Source organism: Diadema antillarum, unplaced genomic scaffold (genome assembly GCF_040938485.1).
Source record: "Diadema antillarum isolate AM-2024a unplaced genomic scaffold, OU_Dant_1.0 scf00000021, whole genome shotgun sequence".
Taxonomy (NCBI): Eukaryota; Metazoa; Echinodermata; class Echinoidea; order Diadematoida; family Diadematidae; genus Diadema; species Diadema antillarum.
In genome coordinates this window covers 483991-509903 of record NW_027270910.1, presented here as the reverse complement: position 1 = coordinate 509903, position 25913 = coordinate 483991, and the positions used below count along the sequence as shown (strand labels likewise).

Below are 25913 nucleotides of genomic sequence, written 5' to 3'. Positions count from 1 at the left end.
ACTATAAAGCATATACTTAGTTTTCTGGAGATTAAGTGATAATTTATTAGATCTTATCCACTGAGTTACTTTTTTCAATTCGGAATTAACGATGCGTATCTGGATTTTGGTAAGAAAAGAAAATATCTTTCCGTGTATTCCATAATGAGACAGTTTATAAAGTAATATTTCATGATTAATTGTATCGAAGGCCTTGTAGAAGTTCAGGAAGATACCAATAAGATGAGAATGATTATCAATAGTATGCGCAGCGTGGTCAATAAACTTTAAAAGAGCATGAATGGTGCTGTGTTTCTGACGAAACCCAAATTGAGAATTTGTAAAAACATTATGCAAATTCAGAAAATTAATTGTTCTTGTAAATATCAATTTTCCCAATATTTAAGATGAAGATGACAGCAAAGAAATAGGTCTATAATTACATATATCAGAATCATCTCCTTTTCTAAATAAAGGGAAAACCTTAGCTATTTTCATAAAATCAGGAAAAACGCCACTTGATAAGGATTTATTGAAAATATATGAAAGTGGGTCAGCAATTGAAGATATGATTCCCTTTAAAATAAAATTACTGATATCGTCATAACCGGCACTTCGCTTGTTATTCATTGCGGTAACAATATCTATTATTTCATATTTTGTTGTTAGAACAAAAAAAAAAAATAGAACTAGAATTGGATTGACCTAAGAATTTAGAAAAATGTATATTTGACTGCGGAATTTTTTCTGCCATATTCTCTCCAATCATTGAAAAATAAGTTAAAAATATTGATTATATCATTGGGATCTTCAAAAACTATATTATCATGTCTTATTTTTGTAATTTCTGATTTCTTTCTTGATATATTCATAGCCAGCTTCAACACCTTCCATGTATTTTTTATATCATGTTTATATTTTTCTAACTGAATCATATAATATTTTCTCTTTTCCAACCGTATAATCTTAGTTAAAATAGTTTTTATACGAAGTGTATTTATTTTTTGACTTCTCAGTTTTTTTCATTTTTGATTTATAATATAACCTATTTTTTCTATTTATTGAGCGAAGAAGAGATTTTGTAATCCATGGTAATTTTTTTTTGGGGGAAGTTTTATAATTAACTGACTTTTCTTTTAATCTGGGAATATATTCATCTAGATATCTATTAATCATCCCTGAAAAATTCTTAAACGATACATTTATATCATCATTATCATAAACACTAGACCAATCAGCCCTATCTAAGTTAGCACCAAGCTAGCCAAATTTTCTGGTGTAGCTCTACGTCTGGATGAAGAAGAATGAAACGTATTAACACAGTGTTTAAGGTAAAAACATTTAACACAACGTTGAGATTATTATAAACAAGGACAATTATGGGAAGATTGGTGTGAATGATTAAGGACAGAAAAGATATATCACGTAAGTTCACTAATTCTAACATATTTGATACTTAACTAGGGCATAAATATGATTTCCCAAGACATCACACATTCATGAAATTACAAAGGGTTATATTTCATCATAGGGGCTCATCACACGGGGACTCACTTGAGTCTTTGACTCAGGTGAGATTAAAATGCGTGCAGTTATCAGGTTCTGTCTGAGTCGAGAGTTATTCCCCATTTTCTGGATAAGAAGAGCACATGTTTTAAACAATGTACACATGCACTCAATGATTTTCACGGGCCACCAAAATACATAATATCTTTTAAAAGATAATCACCCAACATCTGATATTCTGTTAGGTCCGGGCCAAGGGCTATCGCTAATGTGAAGCCTTAATCTATTATGATTATATCATAGAGTATCATATAGTGTAAAGAAACGCACAAAATATGCCGTCTTATCTTCTAAGACCAAAGCATGAAATGAATGAAAAGAGGTGAAGAATATAATTAACAGAAATGAATTACGTAGCATTTACAAACACTGACACATAGAACTGATCCATATTTTATATTGTCTGCTCGGCCAATCTTCACATACCAGTATAAGTGTGGGCCAAATTTTTTGAAATAACCTTTGCCTTTGTGTAGGCCTACTGAGTGCCGATTGGCACAGAAAACCCCACAGTGTTGTACACATCACTTTCCAAATTCCCTGGGACAGAAAAGGTTAACTTTTCCCCAGCCGACCCATCTCCATTCCCAGAAATTTTAATCCATATTCTCCTTCTAATCTACCTTGTCCAAGCAACGTAAGCCTACCGAATGATATCCTGAAGACTATAATTTATAGAACAAAAATGTAAAGAAAATGTGTTCTGAGTCACCATTATGTGATTTCTGCTCAAAGTGTAGACCTACGGATTTGTCAAATTCGCCAAAACTCCAGGGTAATTTTTGTCGCTTTCGTCTTAACGTACTTATCGGGTTTAGGCGATTTATAGAAAGCCTTCGGCGATTACCAGAGTAGTAACAAATCACCTTTCCTCTTCCTTGCCTTCTTTGCATTTTCTTTTTCGGCATGAAGGCGGGTGGACGAGTTTTAATGAGTCTCCTTGCTTTTGCATAACATGAAGACTTCCTATACCTGCCCACTTACCTTGTTAACATAGTCCCGCCCGGTTAAGACGTATGCCATGCCGTTCAGGGTGAAGGTAATGTCAGGAAGAGCATCAACGTCACTGCAGGGAACGATGTACTGTCAAAGAACATAACCACAAAGATTGCATAACCACAGAATTGCAAACTAATACGGTTTGACATAACGACACACTGTTTTAGAGTGCAATCGCATATATCATTGTATGTAGATGCATGAGCATGACTTGCATCGTAAATCAACGAAGTGCCAGCAGGTCAGATTTTTTTTCTCTCTTTTTTTTTTTAAATGATTAGAATCAAAATGATGAAAAAGAGTTTGCTAGCTATAGCTTTAAGAATATGTAAGTCTCTAAATCATTCAAATTTGATATGCCTGACCCGTTAATGTAACCAATTAATAACCTGTTGATGATGAAAGTAGAGATGCCACTAAACATTCTAAATAATCAAAATGAACCATGTGGTTTAGGGTTCATTCGACGACAATACTATAGGTGTGGGAGATAAAAGGGGGATTTTAAACTCATCATTAGCGTCAAAGGCGGCCTTGCGACTCCAAGGTCAAAGGATCGAAGCTACAGGCGTACTAATGGCTTTATCCTGATAGTTCTTATATGCACAGTATATAAATCATTTATTTATTTATTCGTTTATATCTATTTACTTATTTATTTACTTATTCATTTATTTGTGATTTGTTTATTCATTTATTTATTTAATTTTCCTTCCATTGAAGTGGGGGGGGGGGGACAAAATACCTATCGATTTAAAGCTTGGCATTTGGAGAATTCATATCAAACCCCCCAAATTTTGTGCTCCCTCTTATGGATATCATGGAAATGCATATCAAATGTCAAAATAAATATTGTTGTGCTCCACGAACCTCCCCGTATGTTACTTCAATAGCGTCGAGTTTCTCCATGAAGCCGTCGATGAGGGGGGTAGGCACACCCACAGCCGAGCAACCAGTGTCAACTACTGCCTGGTAGTTTACAGATATTACACTCGACCCGAGGGTTACACTGTGAAAAGAATATAAACACAAGTGCACCAACATCAAAATGACACATGGAGAAATAAAGGAAACACATTTAGATATCAGCAATTCAATGCAAAAGTATTCAAAACATCGAAGGAGAAATATTCATTTTGTAGTAACTCTACACTAAATGCGTGCCCCTTACTATTTATTGATATGTACTGCTGTGACATACAGTTCTGTCAGGTTGTTGTTGTTGTTGTTGTTTTACTATAGAACAAATTTCTCAATTTAAAAAAAAAATGAGAAGACAAACAAAGATGACAAAACTCTCTGCAATAGCCAAGCTTTTGTGAGCCTTTTTGTCTGCCAGCATTTAGAATTACTTTTTGGTGTCTCCGGGCTTTTTTTCCCGCCATTTTCAAATGTGAAAAACATATTCACGACTGGTTTCGGCCCTTCACGGCCCATTTCGGGTCTCTCTTTCTTTCAAATGACATTCCAGAAGACCACAATATTAAACGGCAAGTTCACTTTGATATATGAGTGGATTGAGTAAACGCAGCAATACTTGTAGAACACAACTTAAAGAAAATCGGACAACCTGTATGTTGAAAGGTAATATTATTCCCTCCTTCTTTCTCGAAGAGAATTGGAAGAGAAGAGCAAAGTGCGCTTTCATTATGAGAGAAAATTTGAAAATATTTTGACTCTTCTTTCTTGTTATCGTTGTACATACGTGACATCAATATAAATATAGAGAAGAATATAATGTATAAATTGAAATATAAATTCGTATCATTCGAAAGTTAATTGTTCGCTTTTCCCTCAGACTTTTACTGATGTGATTTACTAATATTCCTTCATTCACTCAATCTACATAATTAGTGAACCGTCCTTGGCAAACGACTTTTATGTGTATCATCGATTCCTACCTCTCCACGTTGATCTGCCACAGTCCTTGATGAGACACATTTACGTAGTGGAAGTCTCCAGTGTAGCGTAGAGGATCTGCTCCGCCGAAGACAATCTCACCTGCAGGACGATCTGAAGAGTTCCTAGACAGTGGACACGAAGAAAAAGAGAAAGAAATAAGCCCGCCGTTCCCACTCTCCTCTTAAAATTCCTGCGTAGAGCGACGATCGTTTTCACTGGGGATCCAACTTGATATTTTTGAAGTTTTTAATGTACATTCCATTTGTGTGTGTGTGTGTGTGCGTGTGTGTGTGTGTGTGTGTGTGTGTGTGTGTGTGTGTTGAATAATTGCTTTGGTTCAAATGCAGTATAAACAGTCTTGTACATGCCAATTTCAAGTACATAATCACAACAATCGCGTTTTTATTCGGAGAACATATTGAAATGAAGACTTGGTCACAGTCATGTGTTTCGTTTTAATATTATCACATACGTGTATTTTTTCTTTTTGTTGTATATGATTCCTTGACCCGATCTAAACCTTCTAATCCACTCTCCGTACAAGGACGAGTTCTTGACGACTCACCTGCCGAGGTAGACTGAAAAAACGGGATCCTGAATGAGTCCCTGTTTGACGAGGTTGTCGAAGACGGGCACATTGCTAACTTGGGCTACGTTCGGATACGCCAACCCCAAAATGCCGTCGAACCTCGAAGTGAGCAAAGGGAACCCAGACACTGCGGTGGCTTCCCCGAAAAACTGGGCCTTCAGGGTTACGTCACCTATCTAAAGATATAAACGATTGAAACGTGTAACAAGCTTTGCATTTTGGCAATGGATAAAAGTGCTGTTTAGACATATCAAGATGGTATAGTTCAGGTTTATATAGGCTGCTTTTTTTTTCTTTTCAAGAGAACAGAACATGATATCCCTGGGGTACAAATACACGTACTTAAGATTATCTTCATCAATGTTTGCATCAGTCATTCTGACTAATATTGTTGATGTTTTGAAAGATATCTATATATGTTTTTTTAAACCACGGAGGTTTTTTTTTTCATCAGTGTTATTCCCTGTGGTTAAAATGATCATGTGCTCGATTTGTGTGTATTACTATGAACACCAAGTGAAAAGAACAAACTACATGTATAGTTTGGGATCTGAACCCATTCCACTGGTATTCGTTATTCCGCTTGTTCGTTTATCCGAAAATGAGATAGGGTTCGCTTTCATACGAAGCACACCAATTTCCTGTATCTTGATGTTCCTTAATGTGAAAATGAAATAGGGTTGTTAAACGGATCATTTTGCTGCATTATTTCGAATGTTTGTTTTGGATTGATAATCCGACGTAAAAATAAGGTTCCTTATTCCGAAGATTAATTAATTATTCCCGATGTTCGTTTTCGGAGTGGCAATCCGATTTGAAATAATATGTTCGTTAATCCGATAAATAGAAATAAGGTGCCGTTTTTGGATTGACGAGCCTTCAGAATGAATCCTCGTTTTTCATTTTCCGATTAACGAAACTACGAAATATTCCCAACGAACCATACTTTATACTTTATTTTCGGGTAACAAACCTTCGGAACCGACCCTTATTTCATTTTGGGATTAACGAACCTGAGGAATGAAGCCACGTAATCGCTGCACCTGCTGCACTATATACCACTGAGCTGAAGCCACTTCGTGGTGGTGATACAATGTATACAATAATGTTAAAAAAAAGAAGAAAAGGAAACCGCGGTATTAAAACTTTCTAAAAAAAAATCCCTTCTTTGAATTCTGAGAATTTTCTTATATCTTTACACCAAATGGTATTACACGAGACATTGAGTTTTTTATTTACTGTCATTACCATGCCACAAAGAGAACATTTCTTAATCTAGGAGGAGAGAAATATTCAAATATAGTTTTTTCTCACCGTGACAACATCTTGGCTCACAAAACCTTCGGCGTAACAGTTAGCGTAGACAATTGACCACTTGGTGCCATTCGCAACGTACGATGAGGACTTGGAACTGTTATAAGCGTGGTGGCGTCCTATAGAACGAAAGCAACATATTTTTATCAGTCCAATAACAAAAGTGGTGACACCCCCCCCCCCCGTTAACTAATTCAGTCATTTCACGCATATGTTGTTATATCGTGAAAAATCATGTTAATATACTCCAAGTCAACATTGAATATGTTCGACTTTATGGAACTTAGTTATAGTATACATGTAATTCGAAGCCATTTAACATAGCTGTCGATTTTCACATAATTACCAAGATTTATGATCATTTTTATGTTTTATTGAAGTATTTCATTCCAAACTGTTTTTCTTTCTTGGTTCTTAGCTAGTTTCAGTTTAGCTAGTGTCAGTTTTACCATAGCTCACATGGTTTATCACATCATTTTAATCTTTCAAACATGTATGTTTTCCTTTTTAATTTGGGGTATCGAATTTTGTTGTCTGGCAAAAAACAAAAAAAAAACAACAACAAAAAAAAGGTGTCGAGCCTTGTTTATAGCACTTTTCCTTTCAGCAGCGCCAAGAACCACATCAGGGCAATTACCCGCGGAGGACAATATTACCCAACGGCTAAATACTGGTCAGAGATAAGGTTAGTGAGTAAATACTGTTAGGTTTAAGGTTAAAGTTAGGTTTAGGTTCAAGATGAGGATTAGGGTTAGGGTAAGGGGAAGGGTTTAGGATAATTGTCCAGGGGGTAATTGCCTTATAGACCAGCACAAAACAAAGAGAGATAACACTCTTGTAAGCTGAGAGAAGACAGCATCACTTACTGATCCAGCCAGATTCTGGAGAAAACGAAGACGAAGCAATCCAAAGGTCAGTGCAGCCTGTATCAAATAGAACGCTGAAGGTCTGTGGCGGTGTTCCAAGTGAGAGAGATCCATAGTACTGGGCCTTTGGGTGGATCATGTGACCAGAAAAGAAAGATAAATAATAATAAAAGAAAAAAAAATTGTAAATCGTTATAGGTTACCTTTACAATCGAGTAGACTAATAGGTCGTATATAGGTTCTGCAGGTGTGGATATTGTTTTTTAAGTTCCAATGTCATCATAGTCATGGTTTTCTTGAATTGTTCATTTCAAGATGCTTTAACTAAATGTATCGTGAGTTGAAGATTTTGATGAACAAGCTAATTAAAACTATGTAACAAGTTACTCTAACACCAATTTTAATCGTTAAGTTTCAAAGGAAATTATAAATATGTGTATAATTTTTAAGTTGCCGGGGCTACCGCTAATTCGAGCCCTATCATATATATATATATATATATATATATATATATATATATATATATATATGTAGAGAGAGAGAGAGAAAGAAACACATACACATAATATATTATATGAATATGATATTATGCATAATGTATATTGGTAGATGCCTGTACTACTTGTGCATACCAGGAATCTACATCCCAAAAATGGCATTTCCATGGTGACTACGCACAAAAATGGACACACCCGAGGGGAAATGTTAGAAATGCTCATAATGTTTGAAAGCAATACTCATAATTGATAAAAGATCATGTCGAACATTTGAAAAAGAAATGGAAGTATACAGAAAAAAATACATCCATTCAAAAAGGTGATACGCTTGTATTCCTCTTTGTATCACCTGACTATACTTAATACTGGAAAATGTCGATTTACACAGATAAGCAATCATCGTTCTATTCCTCATAAAACCCGTCGCATCGTTTGGTTTTGCTAAGCGTACATCAAGATAGTCGCTCATGTTGACAGCGAAGGACGAGGCACGGCGACTGCGGCCTGGCGTCATGTTGGCTCTGGCAGTGGGAGTCTGGTTTAGGAGTCTCTTGTTGGTCATCTGCCCTCGATCAGAGTCCATCTTGTGGAGGGGAATCCTATAACAGAGGGGGTAGGGTAAAAGATGAGCTCATGCCAGCTTCTTAGACAGAAAATCATAAATGCAAGTGGAAGAAGTTTTGCTTTGACGTCATGTGGTTTGACCAGCAATCGACAGCAAACAGTATCAACCGGGGCAAATTTACGAAAATCTCGTATTGTGATATCTGCTGTGTTTACAATATTCTCTTCCCCCAAGCAGGTAATCATATTTCTGTATGATGTATTTTAGCTTCTATACAAATCACACGAGCGTGCACTTACCGCTGTCGACAAATAACTATTGATATGTCAATGTCTGATGTGTCTGATAATAAAACCAGTATAATCATGAACAAAAAATTATTAAAAACATCAGTTATTTCATGTCACAAGACTTTACCTCAAGTGTAATGAAGCATTACAATCATACCTGAAAAGTTTCCCATTCATCACTCCGATCAACATCAGCAAAGTCACAAACGTCTTCATCTTCTTTAATACAACGCCAGAACATGCAGCTCCGCAAAAGAACGAGGGCCTGAGTTTCAGTCGGAGAGGCAGGAAATGTAGGTAATGACCGGTGTGAAAGAGGTTTGCTAACTTATCTTTGGACTCCAGTGTCAGCTCTCGTACAAAAATCATACCACGAGGACTGGATCTCTCATTTCACCAAACGCAGATCGAGGGCAGGCCCATAGGCCTATTGTGGACAAGCGGACGATGGGTCAGTTTGGACAATCAAGAGGCTTTATTCGAAAGTAGAAAAGGGCAAAAGCGCATGGGAGGGAACGGTCACTGGCATATTGGCATCAGATACAAGCATCAGTGTCTGCCCTTCCTTTCAAATCTAGGTACAATGTATTATGTTGTAGTTTCTGTAAAAATTGAAAATAATATTTGTACACGTGTGGGTGTGTGTATGTGTGTGTGGGGTGATGTGTATGTGTAAATGTAAATATCTGTGCGTCGAATGGCACCAAAATGGATGTAAATATGCAGAGAATAAGAATCGCACTTCAACGGGGGGGGGGGGGGGGGTTGATTGGTCTCTGTCCGTCATATTCTTGCGGGATTCTCCTTACCCTTCTTCGTGCATAGTAACCTACAGAGTGCCCTTCTACTCGTCACGTACTGATTTTATCCTTTATACTCATCAGTGGCAGTCAGACTCCTCTCCAAATCTAACAAAGTCACCTTCCGAGATGATCCTCATTCAACTCCAAAAATACGATTTATCTTTCTTTGTTGCTGAATCACGGCTTTTATTCATCAATTTTTTAATATTATATATCACATTTTATATTATATTGCATATACACATACATGCACATTATATATATATATATATATATATATATATATATATATATATATATATGTATATATATATATATGTGTATTTTTATAATAACAAACAAAACTAAAACCAGGTTCATGCTGAATTCACCAACAGTTTATTTCGGCACACGCTCTTTCTGAAGTGTTGATACTGAGAGACCAACAACAATTAACTCATAACAATATTGCAACCCGTTGCAATATTCCAATTGCTCGAAAACTTGTGTGCCTTGATAAGCTGTTAGTGAATACAGCATGAACTTGGTTTTAGTTTTGTTTTCGTTGATATCACGCCAAGAAGTGGACAACTCACTCAATATAATAATAATTACATTGTATAATAATAGTAATAATAATGATAATAATAATAATACTAGCAATAATATATATATATATATATATATATATATATATATATATATATATGTATATATATATATATATATATATATATATATATATATTGTCTGATAACTGGCAATCAGGGATCCCCTTAATTGGTAGAGGGTATTTCACTGATTTGCCGGGAGTTTCATGGTAAATGCCGTAGCAGTAAATTTTTTGGTTCACTTCTGAAATCTCATTGAATTCAAACGTCTTGAAAAATGCGTCGGATCTCATCATTGTCTAAGTCGTTTAGAGGCAGATAAACTGTGCATGTGTAAAGTGAATCCTTATACAGGATCCAACCTGTTCTAACGAGATTTGCCCGAATGTAGACCTATCAGGATCCGCGGTGCGTTTCTTTTATATATCGTGTGTGTGTATTTGTGTTTGTGTGTGTTGGGAGGGGTCATTCGACGGCTTGACTTAATAGCCAAAATCACAATGAATATTGTCAAAGTAAATTTCAATGTCGTTAATCATCCACAAGCTCAATTATTCACCAGGAGAGGTATCACATCATGCCACGAACTGACCATTGACCCATGACTGTTATCAATCTGCTGACCCATGACAACCCTCAGTCCCCACAAACAGATCCTTGATTTGCGGTTGCGCGAGATTTCTATATTACAATACCTCTCAGTTTAAATGTGTCCCAAATCATTGTCTTTCCTCCCAGGGTCTGGATAGGTCAAACTTGTGAAAAGAACTAGGGGCCTGTCCGCTGCATTATACGGCACCCCGTTAAACCAGGGAGGTGGAACACCTCTCCCGGTACCCTGGTTGAACAACGCCGATGTATACCAACAACACTTACTTAAGAAAGTTTCCATTTGTATTGACTTATGAGATAAAATGACGATAGAAATAACCAATGGTGATGAAGATTACTTTTTTGATAAGAAGAAAAGAAGAAGTAAAATAAAGAAGATCATAAAAAGACGGGGGATGAAAAGGAAAGACAACTGATAAGAGTAATAAGCAATAGGTAATGACGACTGACAAGCTGATTTGGAGTTACAAAAAGAGTTCAAATAACATACTCCTTCCAAACTTATCCACGGGTATACCCTCAATCAACTAAACGTAATACCTGCACCGTCCTTCAAAAATTTCGTTATGAACTACGTAACTGAATAGTGATCACAATGATTTCTGCTGTTCAGGACAGCACATGGACGTCATTTTTATTATCATAAGATCAGTTTTGACATGCTACCATGATAGCAGGGATAAATGATCAACACCAAACGTCTTTTGCCAGGGTTGTGCTAGCGACGTACGTAAGAATTTTGATCTTGATTTATTGTTGTTCCACATCTCAAACAGTAATATAATAATACAATCGAGAGAACATAAGATGTAATGTCGTAATCAAGAGAAAAGACCAATTTTCCAATCACAAAAATATGTAGTGAACCTACAACTTGTTAAAAGCAAAGCTTGTATTGTATAGGTCCCTAGACGTGACGCTCACACAATATTCAATAGTGATGACGTTTCGACATTCTCTCTGTCAAGAAAGCGATAAAAGCGCTGAATCTACTTTGACAAATTTCAAAGATACAGCTACTGTGTAGAACCATTCAAAGGGCTGATCTGTGAAAGAATAAGTACTGTGGTGTAAACGCTGCTTCATTTCTGGATACATGACAGCCGGGTAGTGAAAAGGGCTTTGACAACCCATCGACCCATACTCCAGTCCTACTCTGCATGATTGTATTCTCACATACATTGATGAAACTGCCAAAAATGATGTTTCAATGCATTCGTTGAAAGGGCTTATGGACTTTCGAGAATAAAAATTCAAATCAACAATCAGAAAATCTAGACTATAGTTATAATCTGTTCTCAGAAAATCGATTTGCCAAAGCAGCTACAGTGTATTTGGCCGTAAAAACATTGCCATAAACATGATCGGATGATGGACTGATATAATCAAATGGTTACGCATTTTAACGATTGGCACAATATTGTAACTTCTTAAACAGTTCGATACAGACGCCTTAAAATCTGGTATCATCAACTTCGTGAGGCATGATGACATCATATCAAAAGAAATACTTTCAATTCATTTCATTCATTTTCATTCCCTTTTCCCCCAACAAATCATGATCAAACGATATGAATATATTCTATTGGTATAACAAATTGGTGCCGTCGTTATGCTTCCAGTGTTCCACGTCTTACAAGATTGGCTTTTTAGTGGAACACTGTTTTTCCATCGTTATTATTTACTTTTTTGTTACCTTGACAAAGTGCATTGTTTCTTTTTTATGACATACTTCGTGCATATACTTTATATTGTATTTGAAAAAAAAAACTGCCCTTATCAGACGAATGAAAAACAAATCGACAACTTGTACCGCTTTGAATCATGTTCTCTTATTCTTTTTTGATGATTGAAATAAATAGACTATTGAATTGAATTAAAGTGAGTATCGGGAATCATCATTGACTTATCCGTAATAGAATGGTGATATCTACTACTGAGCGTCAGCATGATTGTATTGTTATCATAATTAATCTCCTATCATCACAGCCATTACCATTAACGTTGTTTCTATTTCAATTGCTACAATTTTTGTTTTCGATGTTACTAGTATTTTACACTATTAAACAGCTACTCCAGGATATCTGCTCAAAATAAGGCTCTTCATATATATAAGAGAAAACGTTGAGCCAAGATTAATTGTTTTCCATTATGCACCAGTACTTGTACCTAGACAAGCGTAGCGAACCCAATTCGATTGTTTCCCCGGTCGAACTTGGTGTATACACTGCGAAGGAAAGGCTCCCCTAAAACCCAGAGTGCATGGTCGCCAAAATCTTGGAATGCAGCGATGCATAAGGACTCATGACCTTGCGTGATCTATCAGGCACAAAGATGCAAAAGACAACGGAAAACACAGACATGACTCTATAACCCGATAACCGTCTTGTATAGAACATTTTTTGTATTGTACATAAACACAAACACACACACACGCACGCACACACACACACACACACACACACGAATACACAATATGCCATCTTATCAAACAAGACCACAACACAAAGCGAATGTAAAAAGATAAAGAACTATAAGTTCAGTTCAATCCAATCTATTTCATTTTTCTCTTTTTCTACAGAACATAACGTAATATACGAAAACTTCAAATGATCTTGAATACACAATCGTGGACTGTACATTGAAAATCAGAGGCATGAACGAATTCCAAGCATATCATCGAAATGAACGTAGGGCTTAAAAACACTGCTATAGATCTGATTCATAACTCGTGTTTTATCCATTATGCCATTTCTTTACAAACCAGTGTATATGGTGTAGGCTAAATTCTCGAATTAGCCTCAACTCTACCTCCGCCAAATCATTTCAATTCCCTGCAATTCGCCCCGATCAGAGACATGTGTCACACTTCCCTGCCCTGATCACCCATTTTCAAATCTTCCTTGTCCAAACGACATAAACCCAGTCCGTCATGTTAACTTGAAGGCTAGACTAAAAAAGAAATCAAGAAACCAGGTTCTCTGAGTCACCAAGACAGGGATCTGTACAGAATCTTAGATGTGAGTAGAGAGCTCGCTAAAGTTTCAACGCAGCTTTTTGTCGACTTCACATCTTGTTATCCTCAGAATATGTCTTGGCAAATAAAAAAAAATTAAAAAACCGTCAAATTGTCTTCTATAACGAGGTATCTAGCAGAGTTTTAACAAGTACCCCCTCCTTGCCTTCTTTGCATTTGTCGGCCTAAAGAAAGCGGCAAGGCGAGTATATAGCAGTAAGTTGCATTTTGTTGCTTATAGACTACCTCATATACCAGCCCACTTACCTTGTTAACATAGTCCCGACCGGTTAAGACGTATGCCATGCCGTTCAGGGTGAAGGTAAGGTCAGGAAGAGCGTCGACGTAACTGCAGGGAACGATGTACTGTTGAAGAACATAACCATAGAGATAACATGATCAAGTATATAGAATGGCAAATGACATATCGCTTTGCCTTTTTAGTATGAAAGACATAATATAAAAGTTGCCTTTTACACCATAGTGTTTACGGCTGTAAGTATGCCCAGCATCACAAAACCACCGAGATATTTTTTTTTTTTTTTTTTTGGCTACTGACATAGAAACAAATTATCAATGAGATTAACAGTTTTAAGATTCTATATAAAATTGTGATAGGTGTACATGACTCATTCAAATTTCACACTTCTTAAACGCCAAAATAGACAATGAAAAGTAGCAAAACTATAATGATGTCTTTTAGCAAGAGGGACCTTAAGGCTTAGGGGTCATTCGAGAGCACTTATAGTCACGCTTTATTGTGTGTGGATCGAATGAGAAGAACGGGGTTTTAAAACTTCATAGTAACCACTGTGAAGGGCTCGTTGATTGAGCCACAACTTGGTACACTTCATAACGACATTCATAACTACTGTAAGGTACCAAAGTTACTACTGGCCGTATTAAGGTTTTCCTGTCACAATTATATTCTGTGTGCAGAACGGAGAAAAGCATCTTGAGGAAGAGAAACAAAGGGAATTCCAATTAAAATGAAGTAGATCCAGCAGAAGTAGATGTAATAAACGTCAACAAATCTTGGAGACTGTAAATATGGAGTTTAGATATACAGCGATGACTATTACCTCTGATCAATGGAATGAAACACAATGCTTGAAAACCTCTTTCAGGAATCGATGGAGTGTTATTCATGAAACTGAAGAGAATTTGAATAATTTATTTACTTTCGTTAAGACACTTAATGACTATGCTTCAAACATAACTGGAAAATGCGTTTACATTAAAACTCTTCCTTTTTGTTTTAATGTCACACCTGTGTGTGTGTGTGTGTGGGGGGGGGGTGCAGTCGGGATAAATGGTGACAACCACCTCCCGCATTGTAGACGGAAATAATGTCAAGACGAAATTTTTGGAAATTCATAGATGTTGTGATTTTTGTTCCCTTTTTTTCTATCATTTTTTATTTTACAAGCCCCTACACCCCCTCCCGCTGCCCCTGATACTGTTGTGTTTCACGTACCTCCCCGTATTGGGTTTCAATAACTCCGAGTTTCTTCATGAAGACGTCGATGAGGGGGCTAGGTACACCCACAGAAGAGCAACCAGTGTCAACTGCTGCCTGGTAATGTGCGCTGAATTTGCTCGACCCGAGGGTAACGCTGTAAAAAGGATGTCAACACAAATGTGCACACATTAAAATAACATATGGTGTAATAAAGCAAACGATTCCAACTATTCCTTATAGAATCAAAGGAGAAATAATATTAAGTAATGATGCACTCGGGATTTTGAAGGAACTACTATAATAACTAATGAATTTCTACCTATTGCTATGCACTGTTTTGCATTATACAGTTTGAAGTAACAGAACAAAGTTTAGAATAAAACATGAAATAATGCAAAAAGATTAGGAAAATGTAAGCAGTATCGCAAAAATTAATGAGGCGTAATCATTGTCAGTCAGTATTCACAATTAACCTTTGTTTTCCCTGGGCTATTCTAGCCATTCTATAATCTAATAAAAATTATATATATATATATATATATATATATATATATATATACTTATAAATATATGTATATATATATATATATATATATATATATATATATATATATATACCATACATACAATGTAATGATATATACACGACTGATTTGGGGTCTCTCTACTTATTGGCGAGCTTTAGAAGTGCGACGCCTACGCTAGGACGACGTTTATTAGGCAAGAATGGTGTTCCACACGTCGTCATAGCGTTCGCGTCGTAGATCTAGAGCTTGCTCTTATGTAGGTGAAACGAGAGGTGTGTATACCACAGTTTCTCACCTCTCCACGTTGATCTGCCACTGTCCTTGACGAGACACATTTACGTAGTGGAAGTCTCCGGTGTAGCGCAGAGGATCTTCTCCGCCGAAGACAACCTCACCTCCAGGATGATCTGAAGAGTGCCTTAATTATACAATGGACACGGAGTGAAGGAGAAAGATTGTATTATGCCCGTCATCTACACACTCAGGTTGAAACGGGGTTGAAATTCCTGTCTGGAGCAACGAGGCATCTACTGGAGGTCCATCTAGACATTTGTGCCGTACCAGTGTAGTGACAGTTTCATTAGTTGCTCAAAGACCAAATAAGTATGGATTGAGTTAAAGCAGTAATATTAGAAAAATATATCAGTAAAAAATGAAGATAATGGGACAATCCATTAAAAAGTTATGATTTTTTTCCAAGTTTCGGTGCCGTCATTGGTGGATAATGAGATTACTGCACTTTATGCAGTGTCCCCCCTCCTAGAGTTTTCAAACGAGCAATCCAACTGCATAAATGTCATTCACATTTGCTCAAGATTTCAATGGGACCATTTTATTTCTCCAAAAGGAATTCATGTTCATAACTAGTGTATTCATTTTAGCACTGTTTCAACATGTATACACTTTAACATGTTTCAATGGCTTTAAGGATGTTTCCCTGATGATCCGATCTCACGATGTAAGGATACGTACTACTACTATACCACTACTATACTACTACCACTACTACTACTACTACTACTACTACTGCTACTCAAATGATACGGTATCATTTATCCAGGGTAGCCTCTTCCACGCCATATTTTTTTTTCTTCTAACATTATTGCCTCGGTACCTATTAACAATACAACTGGCTGGAGAGGGACAACCCAGATGAGATATGTTATTTTGTTCGCTAATGTATTAGCATTTTACTGGACACAAGCTCGGGACCTCCGTTTGATACTAAAGAATCCAAAATCGACTCTATCACAGTAGTAGCTTTGTAGAGTAAAGAAAGAGCCTAACTAGTTTACTGTATGATACAACTGTATTCAAAATTCTATGCAAAGCCATACAACGAAGATTGATCTGGTAACTATAGAAACCCAGTGCCAGAGGCTCTAAGAGCAACTGGTTGGTTGCATTATGTCCTGGCATTATGTAGGAATTCGTACAATGGCGTATACGCCGATTGGCGACTTTGGGTGCGCTATGCTTATATAGCGAATCAATTTCAATGACGATTACCGAATTTGGCTGCCCTATCTAAAAAATTAAATGACCTATTAATACTTTCTCGTGCACCATACATGCGAAATTGAGTGGCCTATCTTTACTTATTGCCTTCACAAAGTGCGAAATTGAACGGGAAAACCAATGTTATACTGGCTTTTCGAAGGGATTTCACCCACGTATAATTAGATATATAGTATCCTTTGTGTGGAAGGAAGCATTTTTATGATGGAGTGGGAACAGTACAAGGGAGCGTTCTTGGCGACTCACCTGGCGAGATAGACTGAAAAAACTGGATCGTGAATGAGTCCCTGTTTGACGAGGTTGTCGAAGACGGGCACGTTACTCATTTCGGCGGAGTTCGGATACCCCAATCCCAAAATTCCGTCGTACCTCGCATTGAGAAAGGGGAGACACGCCATTGAGGTGGTTTCTCCAAAGAGCTGGTTTTTCAAGGTCACGCCACCAATCTAAAAATTAAAATGATTAAAACACGTGTGTCTGTCATAAGTACTTTGACTTTGAATCATAGCGTGGTTTAAGGTTTGTAGGCTGGTTTGTTGGAAGACAACAATGATTATCATGACATCGGTGACTCAGATACGAGTGCTGGCCAGAGATTACGGTATTAACTCTTCGTAGCCAGGATCATTTTAAATCAATTGTTATATGCTGTTTTGTTATCACTGACACATCACAATAGCGAGAGAGACATCGCATCACTTCTACGCGAAGTGAAATTTCCTCTGAATATGAATACAGAATAGGATTTGAAACAAGCATCACAACAAAAGAAAATTAAAGATGTAGTACTATTTTTCTATGATTCTCAAAACAAATAATCCATTATCTATAATGGGGAGATGACCATTACCATGCCATGAGGAGAATAAGTCTTATTCTGGGAGCAATATTCTGGCATATCTGTACATATATATATATATATGAAGAGCTTGCTTCCAAAAGGCGCATATATGCGCATATATGCATATATATATATATATATATATACATATATACATATATATTTCTCCCAATTTATTCATTTATCAATTTCCCTCAAACTATATATTTACAGTTCAATTCAATTCAATTGTTTCTTTATCATTCATATTTGGAATTAAAGTAATATGAGGGGAAACCTACAGGAGAGCAGATCTCTGCTCGTTGGGGTTACTCACCATGACAGTATCTTGGCTCACGAAGCCTTCGCAGTAACAGATGATGTATGACACAGACCACTTGGTGCCGTTGGCAACGTACGTTGACGACTTGGAACTGTTATACGTGTGATGTTGTCCTATAAAAAAGTTCACATCTAATTGATAAAAAACCCATGTCTTCTTGTTCATTGAATGAAAATGATTGGCTGACTGATAGGAGTGGGTAAATGTTTGTAGAGGAGTATAAGACCTTTTGATGGCGTCTCTTTAAAGGTGTCTTTCCCTTTATGTAAAGCCTGCTAAAAAGTTTTATCGTTGTTTATTAACCCACATGTATTTAAGTTTAATTAAAAAAAAAAATCGGGTAACATGCCCTGCTGGATGTAGGCATAAGGAGGCGTATAAAAGGCACATTATAGAAACATTGCCTAATATAGAAAACTTACCATAAAATCATACACTACGCTCTAGAAAAATAGGTTCAACTTTACACTTTTAACAGTGTTACTGCACTGGGAGCACCTTTACTGGTGCGAATTTGCACCGTTCAGACGAGAAAGGTGCAAAATTTCACCTTAAGAGGTGCTTCCATTGTACCAGCTGGTCTGCAAGGTGCAAAGTTGCACCCAATGGTGCTTCCAGTGTTACACCGGTAAAGGTGCAACGTTGAACCTATTTTCTTAGAGTGTACTTTTCATTGCGAACTCCATTAAAACTTTGACAGTGAAATGCAGTTTTCCAAGTGAAAACTGTCCTGTGAACCAATTCATATTTTGCACATCTACGCGAGAACTATGCGCGCTGGTGATATCCGTCATTGCGAAGGTTTGTTAATCCCAAAATGAAGTAAGGTTCCTTTTTCGAAGGTCTGTTTATCCAAAATTGGAAAAAGCCTTGTTATTGTAATAATGTTCGTAATCAGAAAATGGAAGTATGTTCGTTAATGCGAAAATAAAAAGACGGTGGTACTAACGAAAAAAAAAAACCGCACTGCGACTCACTTAGGCCTATGCAATACATGCCATTGTACAATTGTCCCATAATTACATAATTCTCAAGCCATGACTACATGATGAAATAAAAAGAAAAAGGAGTGTTCAGGTGATAACTACACCACTGAAATCTTCAAGACTGCAAAACTGATGTGCCCAGCACATCATTCTACAAACGTTTTATTAGCAGTGAGCAGGAGCACAGACACTTACTGATCCAGCTGGATTCTTGAGAAAACGAGGACGAAAGAACCCAAAGATCACTGCTGCCCGTATCAAATACAACGTTGAACATCTGTGGCGGTGTTCCAAGTGATATAGATCCATAGTACTGGATCTATGAGTGGATCCCCCGTAGATCATGTGACAGAAAAAGTGGTAAAGCAGATTAAGTATACAAGCGAGAAGACTCCTATATCCTTTATTTGAGTTTTGCAGTGAAGGTATTATTTCAAACTTCAGTGTCATGGTTTCCTTTACTTCGTGTCAACATGCTTTTGCTTTAATGTAAAGAGTTTAAGTATAGAGGATGTTAATGTGAACAAAATAAAACTAAGCCTCCATAGATACTTTAAGAGCTATATTCACCTTCAAATTTAGCTTTTTAAGAAACTCAATGACTCGACTTCATCTAAAAACTGACGTCAAAATGACTAAACCCATTGACAGGCAAGGTTGATTGTCATGTACATGATCATGAAAAAGTTCATCATGTCAACTCAAGATCAAGTCACAATCAACTTACAAACTATGAAAAAAAAGGATTGATGCTAGAATAAAGAAAAGAAAATATGATAATGCAAAATAATGTATTACTGAAAAGTGTAGATAATATCTATGCAATGATGAACTATAGCATTATTTGGTTTTGATGAACGAACATCACGATAGTCGGTAAGGTTGACAGCCAGGGAAGAGGCAGAACGACTGCGGCCTGACGTCATAGTGGCTCTGGTAGTGGGAGTCTGGTTTAGGAGTCTCTTGTTGGCCATCTGCCGTCGAACCGAGTCCATTTTGTGGAGGGGAATCCTATAATAGCTGAGGTAGGGGATGAGCTTATGCTACTATTGATTTCAGGAAACCACCTGCACGATAATAACGTTGAAGAAGTCTTGGTTGCACGGACACACTTTTAGGTACTTAATGTTTAAGGAACAAGCAGATGATTTAGGCTACGCCGATTAAGAAGACAATTATAAGAAGAGACGAGATCAATTACCACGTCGTGTAGACCCAGCTATCGAGGCATACAAAATTGTATCACTTGACGGTATTCACTGATCGAATAACGATTGAAAAAAAAAATGATTTGAATAATCATCGTGCAATCGCGAAGGCAGAAATATCAGTTAAACAATCTGTTAATGTTTGGAGAAAGAACGGGACCCATGAAATTTAAAAGTTTAGGTTGTTTTTGTATTCCGCTTTCGTGAAACCATTTGAAGTGTCAGCAATGTGAAGATAATAATAAATACAACGAATTTTACTATAAAGTCTAGAGCACTTTACAACTTCTTCCCAAAGTCTTGCAGAATAGATTTTCCCCCTCAAAATGCCTTGGGTAAAGGGAATGTATAAATGTCATAAACAAATGCCTCGAATTGCAATTCTATGTGCTCTTAGAACTAATATGCTTTTTGACAATTGAATTAAAAACAAAACAAGCAAAGCTCATAGAACTCTGAAACAGAAATGAATTAAAATACGCTTGTATCATATTTTTGTGTGACGTATTTTAGTTTGTATTCAAATCAGCAAGCACTTCCCGCTGTCGACAAATGACTCTTAATATGTGAATAGAATGTGTCTGATACTAAGATCATAAATCATGAAACAAAAATCATTAAAAACAGCACTTATTTCATGTTACAAGCCTTTCCCTCATATGCAATGAAGTATTACAATCATACCTGAAAAGATTCCCATTTATCACTCCGATCAACATCAGCAGAGTTACAAGCGACTTCATCTTCTTACAACACTAGATACATGCAGATAACGCCGAAGGAGGGTCTGGGTTACAGTCGGAAAGACAGAAAATATAGGCATGACCGGTGTGAAAGAGGTTTGTTAACTTAGCATTGGACTCCTATGTCAGCTCTTGTACAAAAATCATACCACGAGTAGGCCTACTGGACTCTCATTTCACAAAACGGAGATCGAGTGCACGCGCGCCCATAGGCCTATTGTAGACAAGCGGACGAAGGGTCAGTTTGAACAATGAAGCGGCTTTATTCGAAAGCAGAAAAGCGCAAAGTTGCATTGGGAAATGTCACTGGCATATTGGCATCAGATACAAGCATCAATGTCTGTCGTTTCTTTGAAATTTATATATCACAGTTTCTGGAAAGTTGAAAAGAATATGTGTACAAATGTGTGTGTGTGTGTGTGTGTGTGTGCGTGTATGTGTATGTGTGTATGTACGTGTATGTGTATGTGTGTACGTACTAAATTTCTGTCCGTCAAATAGTACCAAAATGGATGTAAAATGCAGATGATGAGAATCGCACTTTCACGAGGGGGGAGGGGGGGGGGGGGGCATTGGTCTCTGTCCGTCACATTCATGTAATTGATGTCCCCTGGGGGATTCTCGTTCTCCTTCTTCATGCATAGAAGCCTACAGAGTGCCCTTCTACTCATCATCCACTGATTTCATCCGTATACTCATTAATAGCAGTCAGACTCCTCTCCACATCTGACAAAGTCACCTTCCGAGATGATCCTTATTCGACTCCTAATAAATGATGAATCTTTCTTTGTTGCTGAATCATGCCTTGTATTCATCATTTGAATCGGAGAAAATTTTCTCTCAAACATTACATTTTATATTATATTATACACACACATACATATATACATATAGGGCCTATATACATGTATATATATATATATATATATATATATATATATATTATGATTAAGTTTGAGTTTGAGTTTATTTATTTCTTAACCATGGTAAAAAGCTTACTTTTAGGTATGAGGCGTTTTTCAGCAGGGCCGTGAAATGATAACAAATCATAGGAATCATTCAATAAAGAGAATGCAAATAAAAACACGAAATAATCATTACAAACGAATGCCAAAAAATAAAAAAGTCACAAAGTATGCAATGTGTAACATGAAAAGTGTAACATAATAAGTAAACACAATGAACAAAAGAAAGGAAAATAATAATACAGAAATATACAAGGTTTGCAAAAATGGGCAATTATATATCACAGTGGAAACAGACAAAGACGTTTCAAAATGGGTGACGAGCGTTTAACGAGACGGTGGGGGGGGGGGTGTATATATATATATATATATATATATATATATATATATATAATGTTGTCTGATAACTGGCAATCAGGGATCATCTTAATTTGTAGAGAGTCTTCCACTGATTTGCTGTGAGTTTCATGTTGAATGCCGTAGCAGCAAATCTAAAGTTTTTGATTCACCTCTGAAATCTCGTTGAATTCAAATATCTTGATAAATGCGTCGAATCTCAGCATTGTCTAGTAAGTCTCAGAGGCAGATAAACTGTGCATGTGTGAACTAAATCCTTATGCAGGATCACAACCTGTTCTAACGAGATTTCCCCGAAATCATGATCCGCGGAGCGTTTCTTTTATTAATTGTGTGTGCGTATTTGTGTTTGTGTGTGTTGGGAGAGGGAATCATCCAACGGCTTGACTTAATAGCCAAAATCACAATGAATATTGCAAAAGTAAATTATTTGTCGTTACCCATACACACGCTCAACTATTCACCAGGAGAGATAGCACATCATGCCAAGAACTAACCATTGAACCATGTCTTTTATCAAACTAACTGACCCATGACATCCCTCAGTCCCCACAAAACTGACCCTTGATAAATGTTTGATTTGCGGTTGATTGATATTGGAACTTGACAATATACCTCTCAGTTTAAATGTCTCCCAAATCATTGTCTTTCCTCCCAGGGTTTGGATAGATCAAAGACGTGATAAGAACGAGGCAACTACTGATGCATCAGGGCGCCTGTCCGCTACATTATACGGCACCCTGTTTAAAACCAGGTTGGTGGAAGACCTCTCCCGGGTACCCTGGTTGAACAACGCCGATTATACCAACAATGCTAAATTGAAAGAGTTTCTACTTGTATCGACTTATGAGATAAAAATAGGATAAAAATAACCGATGGTAATGAAGATTAATTTTATGATCAGATATATTTTAGATATATTCAGTCGATCGATCATATAATTTCTTGTATTACGTGTGGGGGGAATGCACCCTGCAAGCCCAGCTTTTTAGCATTCCTCCCCATTTCCAACATTTTCGTATACTTGCAATTTTTCAGTAAACTTATCCTTTATTTTGTATTATGATGAAATCTATGTATTCAATTTCTGTAATATATTTCTGATGGGAATGAAAAAGAAATGAATGAATGAAATGAATGACAATCTCATTTGCTCAAAAGAAATTAGTACACTTCATTACAACACAGCTTATATCAGTAACTTTGGTTTGCTAACTCTTGAATTAATCACAGTACTAAATTGTTTTGAATTTTGTGAGTGTTGTATGTTAATTGTACAGCGCTGTGATCAGGTCGCTGTAAAAGCGCTCTATAAGAAATAGTTACTTTAATTATAATTATAATTATAATTACAATCATAATCACACTTATGATTATAATTATAATTATAATCATAATTATAATTTCAACTTCTTTTTTAATTGTCAATTCTACTTTTTCATTGTTTTGACAAACATACGAATCTCGTAATCTATAAACCCAACAGGAATGACACACTGACAAAATTAATGTCCTCGGTAATATTAAAAGCCTTCTTTCAATAAAGTGATTGTACATCCAATAATGCACTCTAGAATTTACGCAGTCATAATTTGACATCAAATAATATTCAGGGCAAAGATGACAGAGATACAACTAGGCAAATTACTTTCATATCACTTTAACGATAATGTTTTAGGGCTTTTAGACCCGTACCTTATAACTACCAAAATTTCTTTTAAGTCTTCTAAACAAGAAAATAAATAGTACGAAAGTGTGAAATTCAAAGCAAGGCAAGTTTGTGAAACTCAGTAAATTGTTTTATTGAATGATGCATAAACGTTTAATCTTTCGATTGAACCAGTTTGCTCAACTTGGCTATTACACCTTAATGGTGTACAATACAAATGTAAAAGTTCATGCTTACAACTGTAAGAGAAAGTCAGGTATACATGAATATACATGAAGTATACACTCCAGGTCACGGCACTTTTGCGAGCGTGAATTTACAAACTCAAAACATAACCATACCTTTGAATGTCCGTGACATTTCCGAAGAGATTTTTTTTTTTCCCTTGCAGAACAACGCACAGCTAAAAATGCGATTCTTCTTAGCTCCATTTATATTATTTTAACTCTTCACAACAAAAGATAGATCCCATGTGCAGGTGTTAGGTGTGCATTACATACAATCTGGTTCTCAAAATTCCTTTGTTAATGTAAGTAAGACAACATGATCGAAGTATCACAGAAGAAAATGTATGCAGATAAATGCACTTTTGGTGTAACTGTACCCTCATGTACCCTCTGTATTGAAGGCGTTATTCTTTTTCACAACAAAAATGACTGAGATATCATAAAACACTGTAAAAAAATAGAAAAGCCGTCAATATCGCACGGAAGAATGAAAAGTATTTGCAATTAACAATAGCTTGTGTCCATGAAATTATATTAGACTGACAAACATTAATATGTAAATTTATTCAAGACATGATGTCGCCATTTCAAAATTGCCCGTCTAGTCTTCACTCATATCCCTAGATTAGTCCTTGTTGATTAAAATTAAAAGAAAGACTAGACAGCAAAACAGCTACTTAAATTTTAGTTTATTTGTGTTTCTTTCTCTTCTTAGGATCTTTGTTATGAAAATACCGTAAATACGTGGTTATGAAAGAGATTAACAACGTTCAAAACAAAAGGAAGATTACAATTTGAAATTGTTACGTTAAAGCAATGAAGAAATATGTGATAGTATGAAGTCGTCGTAACCTTGAGCATTATGCATGATATACTACTTGAGGTAAATGCTGGTAAAAGAGAGAGAACTTATGAAGTGATCAAGGAAACAGAGATATATGGATATTGGTGGATGGATACGATGACTAGAATTGTTGATTAATTGAGAGAGGGCATACAGTAGCTTCGAAAGTGAGACTGCCGTTGGGACACTCGCATAACGTTATAATTAGAAGAAACAAACGAACACGGAAGTATCATACACTCAGACATATACACTTCTAAAGAAAAAAAAATGACTACTTCATGATGAGTTTATCAGAATCGCAAAACGACATCAACGTTTATCATGAAACTTTGTCTCCATTATTATTTCCTTTCCTAGTCGCAGATATGTTCATTCTGCTGCTCAACAAGATATCTATAAGATTATGCAAATGACAAGGCTTTTTTTAGTCTTTAAATAAATAAAAGCATAATCACTGTTTACAGACACGTTAGAATTACATTAAAATATTCTAAATCATCTAGTCTATGGCAATACAATTTTCATCAATGTGCTACTGCCACCTTCAATATCAACCAACAAAATTAAGACTTCCTCCCCCTTATGATGCCATCCTAACATCATCATAAGTTCGGTACTCTTCTTCCTCCCCTCCACTTTGTAATGGACACTTG

At 36.4% G+C, this 25913-nt stretch overlaps 2 protein-coding genes across 2 annotated transcripts; both read right to left on the bottom strand.

The window, feature by feature from the left end:
- Positions 1-1263: 1263 nt before the first annotated feature.
- LOC139730091 (cathepsin D-like) lies at positions 1264-8783 on the bottom strand. The gene is made up of 9 exons (XM_071641002.1): positions 8725-8783; positions 8164-8311; positions 7216-7339; positions 6350-6468; positions 5012-5211; positions 4446-4568; positions 3415-3553; positions 2530-2628; positions 1264-1269 (listed from the first exon to the last, which is right to left on the bottom strand). Exons 1-9 carry the CDS (start codon positions 8781-8783, stop codon positions 1264-1266), a joined length of 1017 nt encoding a protein of 338 aa, XP_071497103.1.
- Positions 8784-12741: 3958 nt separating this feature from the next.
- LOC139730080 (cathepsin D-like) lies at positions 12742-20239 on the bottom strand. The gene is made up of 8 exons (XM_071640992.1): positions 20108-20239; positions 19440-19563; positions 18253-18371; positions 17342-17541; positions 15873-15995; positions 15066-15204; positions 13856-13954; positions 12742-12891 (listed from the first exon to the last, which is right to left on the bottom strand). Exons 1-8 carry the CDS (start codon positions 20237-20239, stop codon positions 12742-12744), a joined length of 1086 nt encoding a protein of 361 aa, XP_071497093.1.
- Between the last annotated feature and the right edge of the window lie 5674 nt (positions 20240-25913).